The sequence below is a fragment of the Merops nubicus genome, unplaced genomic scaffold (genome assembly GCF_000691845.1).
Source record: "Merops nubicus isolate BGI_N331 unplaced genomic scaffold, ASM69184v1 scaffold50311, whole genome shotgun sequence".
NCBI classification, from domain to species: domain Eukaryota; kingdom Metazoa; phylum Chordata; class Aves; order Coraciiformes; family Meropidae; genus Merops; species Merops nubicus.
Window position 1 is genome coordinate 392 of NW_008589904.1, and position 7,174 is coordinate 7,565.

The following is a 7,174-nucleotide window of genomic DNA, read 5'->3' on the forward strand; positions in this document are numbered from 1 at the left end:
AAAAGAACCCGGGCCTGTTTTGTTAAAACCCAGCCAGGGGCTGCAGCTGACCTCATGCTGAGCTCTTCCCGCAGGTCACCGGCGACCTCTTTGATATCATGTCTGGGCAGACAGATGTGGATCACCCCCTGTGCGAGGAATGCACAGACACTCTGCTCGACCAGCTGGACACGCAGCTGAACATCACGGAGAACGAGTGCCAGAACTACAAGTGAGTGATCTGGGGCAGACCCAAGCCTAGGGAAGGGACCAGCCCTCATCCGGCTTTCCATGCTCGGGCAGAGACATCCCTGACTTCAGCACTTGGGGTTTTCTTTGAATGAAATGAAAAATTATTTTTGAGAGTCCTGTGGTCCCCAGCTGCTGTCTGTGAGCCCATCAGAACGCTGACGGCGCCTGCCCACGGTGCTCACGTGGCACCGTGTGACCGAGGGCTCCACAGAGACGGCTGCTGAGCAGCGCAGATCCTCGGTCACCATCTCACTCCCCCGTGCTCCTGCCTCGTGGTGCAGGACCAGCACGGAGAGCTTGGGATTAATGAGAGGCCAGAGCCCCTCTTTGTGCTTCTGCTTGCACACAGGCTGCCACGGAACTGGGGGCTGCTGGCAGGGGCTTCCCGGGATCCCTGCGTGGTAAGCCCATCACTCCTTTAGGAGATGTCTGGAGATACTGGAGCAAATGAATGAGGATGATAAGGAGAAACTGCAAACGGAACTGAAAGAGCTTGCGCTGGAGGAAGAGCAGCTGATCCAGGAGCTAGAGGATGTGGAGAAGAACCGTAAGATTGTGGCTGAAGACTTTGAGAGAGTCAGGGCAGAGGCAGAGCGGCTGGAGCAGGAAGAAGCTCAGTGAGTGAACTACAGATCCTAGGTAACAGATGAACAAGATCATAATGCGGAGAAGCCTGTAAATAATGCCCAAGTGCAAGTGGCTTGTTCTGGGCAAAATTTAAGTTGGCCAGACCACAAACCCTGGTACACTGCGTGAGCATCGTTTTGTAAAAGCCTGTGCTGAGCACTTCCTGTCTTGCCTTTAATAAAAGGTATCAGAAGGAATACTGTGAGTTCAAGAGGCAACAGCTGGAGCTAGATGACGAGCTGAAAAGCGTGGACAACCAGATGCGCTACGCCCAGATGCAGCTGGATAAACTGAAGAAAACCAACGTGTTCAATGCAACGTTTCACATCTGGTAAGGCAGACGCTGGGACACTGTGTCACTTGGCTCAGGACCTGCAGCGTGGGGCTGCTGGAGTAACAGGGCCTTTGATGGGAAAGGCCCTGGTCCAGTTGTAGTTACCCACCACAGAGCAACTGCTCACAGCTCCTGACAGTGTCACCCGAGAGGTCTTGATGCTTTGCAGGAGTCCAGTTGGGATGTGAAATGGCTCATGAGCTAATGAACCAGGGCCTGCTGTGCTGCCAAAGGCAGTGCTCTAGTGTCACGTTTACAGAGCAGGTAGCTCAGGCCCTTTGGGGTTTTGGTTGGGGATTTCTGGTTGGTTGGGTTTGGTTTTGTTTTTTTTTTATGAACTGTCATAAGAGAGCAAGTGGTTGGTGTTTGTATCCACCATTTAGCTGTAGCCCCCAAGCCCCCCCAGCTCGGTCGGCAGCACACGTTGCCGAGCCCCTGGCAGGGGCTCAGTTAGCCTGCTAGAGGCTGCCCCTGCCCCACGCTCATTTGCAGTCCCTCTTGTCACAGGCACAGCGGCCAGTTTGGCACAATAAACAACTTCAGGCTCGGCCGCCTCCCCAGCGTGCCGGTGGAGTGGAACGAGATCAACGCGGCCTGGGGGCAGACGGTGCTGCTGCTGCACGCCCTGGCCAACAAAATGGGCCTCAAGTTTCAGAGGTACCCTCAACAGCCACACACGTCAGGCAGGCCTGCGTTTGGACAGACCTGCTCACCTGCCTGCCAATCCCTTCTCCTTTCAGATACCGTCTTGTACCATATGGCAACCACTCATACCTAGAGTCCCTCACAGACAAGTCAAAGGTAAGAGATCCTGCACAAAGCAGAGGACGCTGACCTTAAATGCCACAGAACCCACCCTGGGGGACAGAGAAGATAAACTCAGCTTTTTGTGAATTTATGGTACAGGTGAGGCAGCTGTCCCAACTTCTCCAGCACCACATTATCTCACTCCATATCCAAACCAAGCCACTCCTTGTGCCATCCAGGAGTGTTAAAAGCAGCAGGACTCTTGAACAATGCACCGCAGCTGGCCAGGGGAACGTAACATTTGGGGTGATCAGTGGCAGTGAGAAACTCAGGCCTGCACGTGGTAACCACAAAACAAGTCACGCTTACGTGCCACAGTCTCTAGGCAGCCCACGACAGCGTTGAGCCTCACACCAGACTGAAGAGCCACAAGAGCCGTGTCTGAAGGGGAGCACTGGGCGTGCCTGACACGGGTCTCTCTTCCAGGAGCTCCCCCTCTACTGTTCTGGAGGCCTCCGGTTCTTCTGGGACAACAAGTTTGACCATGCAATGGTGGCTTTCCTGGACTGCGTGCAGCAGTTTAAAGAGGAAGTGGAAAAAGGTGAAACTCGGTTTTGTTTGCCATACAGGTGAGTGCTGTGCCAAATTAACCCCTCGTACGCCAGCCCACGGCTGGAGCAGCCCGTGGCACCGCCTGCTGCTTTGGCCCTGTCCTGGAACCCTTCAGTCATCGTGAGCAAGATCACGTTAGCTCTTGGTTTAACTGAAGTTTAAAACTAGTTCCTCAGGTGAAGACCTGAGGCTTACCAGATGTCCTTCAAAACCCAAGCATTCTTACATAGAATAAGATGAATGTCGGATTCAAACTTTAGTTCCTGAGGCTGTGTTGAGATTAAACATTTGCACTAGTTATGCACTAATAAAACTTTGTGATTGATACAGGATGGATGTGGAGAAAGGGAAGATTGAAGATACAGGTGGCAGTGGTGGCTCCTACTCTATTAAAACACAGTTTAACTCTGAGGAGCAATGGACAAAAGCACTAAAATTCATGTTAACTAACCTGAAGTGGGGTCTTGCCTGGGTTTCATCCCAATTCTATAACAAGTAACCGTATGAAGAACTCGTCCCAGCAGTTGTGGAGTGTCTGCGTTTCGTCGGAGAAAATCAAATTAAGATGTCTCTTAATATTAGCCAGTACAAAATGTTTACAATACCAAAAATCCACAAGACACTTTATTTAAAATACCATTATTACAAGTAGTATATAGAAAAGCAATATGTAAAGTTATATCACTGAGCTGAACACAATAAAAAAAAAATCAGCTACTAAATGGATCCTAAACTGGTACTTTTGGGGTTTATAGATACATGTGTAAACTACTGTCAAACTTCAGAACACCAGTGAGTTTGATACTATGGTTACAGCTGAACACACATTAGAAAAATGAAATGTTACCAACAGAAGGAATAGTAAGAGAACTCATGGAAGCTCTGCTCAGTTCTTAAAGGGTAACTAAAGTTTGAAACAGAAAATTCTCAGTCATATGAACTGTCAGTCTGAACTGAACAAGGCTTGATACTGTAAAATGCTCATAGTAACGGTTCACGAGTTCCTCCTGCCTGAGGTGCAGAGAGTAAGGAAACAAACAAACACACTCTGTGTAGAATAGCATCTCGCATCTGCCAGGCACAGCATGAACAGACCCCAGCACTTTGCTGAGGGAGCTTCTGCTGTCGTGACAACAGCTCCATGACAGAAGGGGTGGGATTGTCCCTTCCACAACACCTGCTGGCTTCCCCGGGTGAGAGCAAGCAGGCTCTGAGCTCTGGCAGGCAGGGAACATGGTAACAAGCTGCTGGAGACGAGCTGTTCAAAAGCAGCAAGTGGAGGAGGTCCAGCCCTGCTGGCAGCGACAGCCTGTGAGCTGCTGCTGCAACGTGGGTTGCTGGGCAGAGCACCATGCACGTTGATGCCGTTCAAAACACGGCTTGCCTGAGGGAAACACGCCTGTAACTGAGACACTGCTCTTGCAATAAAGCTTTTGGTGCTGAAAGAGGCATTTCTAAATGCTGCCTTCTGTCTCAGCACTGCTGCACACCTGCAAAGATCAGTGTTTCCAATAAACACATAACAAATGAAACGTTACAGAAAACCTCCCGTAACACCAAACTGTGCAGGGCACAGCAGGACTGTTACCAGCAGCATCACCCTTCGCTGCGATACGCTGGCGCCTGGCTGCAGCAGACAGGACTGTTTGAGGGGCACAGCTCTGCTCTGCAGAGCTCCTGTTCCACAGCTCCTAACAGTGCTGCTGCGGAGTGCGGCTGCCCACGATGTGTCTCAGCACTGCGTAAGAGAAGTCTAAGATGCTTTGTGAAGCAATGCCAGTGATCCAGTTTAAATGCTCCACAACCTTAAAAAAAAGCAAACAAGATTCTTCCTCAGTGCCCAAAAGACATTAGTTTACAGATACACTTAATCCTCCAATTCTAACAAGAATAATAGTGCTCCACAGGTGCCTGCAACAGAACTTGAACACTCAGCGTGTTTTATTTGGCTGGGGTTTTGCTTGCTTGTTTTGGGGGTTGTTTTTGTTTTTAAATTTAATTGCTTCTACTAAAGTAAAATCACAAAGCCAGTATCTGTAGTAAGCATTTGTTACCATATTCAGTAGCAGTTTTGGGCAGTACTGGGACTGCTGCTCCACCCGATCTACGGGGGTTTGTTCTGCTGTGAAGAAGCTGCGGCGCGAGTGGGACCCCCCGTGCGCCCTCACAACGCTCCAGCAGTAACACGTGTGCTTCCCTCTACAAAAACCTGAAAAACATCACCTTCCTCACACTCCTCCCAGCAGTGTCTGCCTGTGCTTGAAGACACGACCAACCTTCACATTTTTTCCATGTAGAGCTCATGTGTTTAGGAGCAACCATACCTGCGGCCAGAACTCAGGCTCCTGTATGAACACGCTTGTGCTGATGATTCCAACACCCAAGAGCATGAAATCTTCCTTCACTGCCAAAAACTTTGCTCTGTGGAATAAAAGTGTCTGCTGGTGTAAAACACTGCCAGCTTTAGAGTGGAAAAGCACCTTCTGTCACCACCCCCCAGCCTGCAGCCGCATCAGCGCGTTCGCTCCAGATAACGCCCGGTACCGCGAACGTGGACGGGGCCCAGGCTGGGCTTTTATGAGCAAGCTGAACCCTCTCCTGGCTTCTCCTTGAAGCAAACATGGTGAAGCACGTTGCTTTCAACGGGTATATAAAGATTGATAACTCTGAAAGCCCTCCAGCTTTTTCCTTTAGGAGGTGACACAAGCCGCCGCTCCTGAGCGGTCTGTGCGGTGCCAACGCCCAGGAGTTATTTCCAGCAACAGCCACATCAGCCACTCACAGCTGCAGTCTGCTCAGTGTGGAATTCTCGATGGCCATCTCCAACAAAGTGCTGTAGATGGTATCTCTGGTGAGATAGGTGAAGTCTAGCAGTTGCACACACGTCTGATGTAAGGGCTTTGCAGGAAGCAGGCAGCCGTTGTGCCCTAGCACAGAGATCACACATCACCAACCATCCGTCCCGAGTCACTAAACTGAGCTACACAGGAGTGTTAGCTCCTGTAAGGGATGAAGGTTTCCAGTGACAACTGCCCTTTCTTCCTGAATGCCACAGGCATTCTCGTGCCACTGGCTTTCTTAATCTCAGTATCATTTCACTCATTCTGAAATTCAGGCTGTCAGACCTTGGTGAAGAAAGTGGTTATAACCCTGTAGAAAACTTGGGCTTGGGGATTTCAAACTCTTAACGAGTCACAACTGCCTATCCAACAACATTCATTCAGAGTCTACCAAGGACAAAGTTCTCATCTGAAAAGTAAAGCCCTGGACAGTGAAGACTTTCATGTGCCTCCACAGCATGCAAAAATCTGCAGCATGAGACACTGTTGTTCAGATCAGTAACAGCTCTAGTACGCTTTTAAAAACATTCTTTCTCAGTCTCTCCTGTTAATGCTCTTACCCAAGACCTCCAGAAGCAACTCCACATAAGCCAAAGGCGTTGGCACATTGACCTGGAAGTGCAGAGTTTTTAAAACAGCAAGCTCTGACTCGAGCAATTCCTGTTTAGTGTAGGAGAGCCTTAAGGACTGCAGAAATTTTAAAGCTGTGTCGCTGTTAACTATCTGGAGAGGAAAAAAAAGACAAATTATCTTCTAGGCAATAAGGCACTTGCTACTAAGAGAGCATCTCCCTGCTTTATGCCTCGTGGAGCTGAGGCAGGAGCTGGTGCCGTGGTGACACCGCCCGCGTGCCCAGCTCTGCCCAAGTCATCTTCAAATCCAGCTTGGACCTTCTCTCCCAAGGTCTCCTCTACTCCACAGACCTTCCCCGGACAGCGTGACCCCTCTGTGGCCACACGACGTTCAACAACCACAGGATGAGTCTTCCTGCTACCTGTACTTCTTCCCCCATGTACCGGGAACACTTCCTGACAAATTGTTACTTGATGGGTGACAGTTAGCCTGCCCTAAACAGAAGAGAGTCAGGTCTCCGTTTCAACATCCTTTGCATTTCATTATCATTATTGCCTTTCAAAGAGGAAATCTATTTTTAAAGAGAAATTAACATACTTGTATCATTTACTATTAATTGCTGTTATTATTTACTATTAATAGGATGTGCCATTTACCACACTGCCACAAAACCCTGTAAGAAAAGACTTAGCAGGCTTACATCATAGTGCAAGGAAAGTTTGCTGGCGAGCTGAACGCACGACACCAGTCGCAGGACAAACGTGTCACATATCTGATCCTTCAGAGAGCTCCAGCTGCTCCCCTGTCCTCGTTCACAGCTTTTATCACTCTCTCTGGAGGACTTACAGATTTGTTCTACGTGCTTGATCATAAACCTACAAAACGCACAACTGCTTAAAAGACAGTTCTCTCCTGCTAAGAAAAAGGAAGAAGAGCAACGGTGTGTGCTCAGAACATACAGAGAGCTGTTCAGAGGGGTTAAAGGAGCGGGGACAAAGCTCCAGACGTGCAATGACACACGACGGGCTGTCTGGGCAGTGGCACGGACCGGGTGCAGCGTACGCACACGAGAGAGACGAGAAACGCGCCGGGTGCCGGGTTCTCCGTTACCTTTCGACCAACTCCACCGCCTGGTATTTCGTTGACTGGTCCAAGTGCCACTTTTCTGACAAGAGGAATACGAATTCTGCAAGAAAGCACAACAGTGCCC

The 7,174-nt window shown here is 49.6% G+C and overlaps 2 protein-coding genes across 2 annotated transcripts in view; one reads left to right on the plus strand and one right to left on the minus strand.

Moving 5' to 3' along the window:
* Nucleotides 1–3,487, plus strand: part of BECN1 (beclin 1, autophagy related) — a gene marked incomplete at its 5' end in the record, with an annotated part of 3,875 nt that extends 388 nt beyond the window's left edge. The window contains 7 exons of the mRNA XM_008949722.1: nt 75–211; nt 654–848; nt 1,043–1,189; nt 1,700–1,849; nt 1,933–1,993; nt 2,426–2,568; nt 2,882–3,487. Of these exons, the coding sequence (XP_008947970.1) occupies nt 75–211; nt 654–848; nt 1,043–1,189; nt 1,700–1,849; nt 1,933–1,993; nt 2,426–2,568; nt 2,882–3,050 (1,002 nt within the window). The remainder of the gene's footprint in view (nt 1–74; nt 212–653; nt 849–1,042; nt 1,190–1,699; nt 1,850–1,932; nt 1,994–2,425; nt 2,569–2,881) is intronic.
* Nucleotides 3,488–4,242: 755 nt separating this feature from the next.
* On the minus strand, nt 4,243–7,157 carry CNTD1 (cyclin N-terminal domain containing 1; the record flags this gene model as incomplete). The annotated part of the gene is made up of 6 exons (XM_008949723.1): nt 4,243–4,356; nt 4,876–4,972; nt 5,334–5,478; nt 5,952–6,114; nt 6,665–6,839; nt 7,075–7,157. Coding segments are annotated over 6 exons (777 nt in total), but the record flags the coding sequence as incomplete, so codon positions are not given.
* Nucleotides 7,158–7,174: the final 17 nt, after the last annotated feature.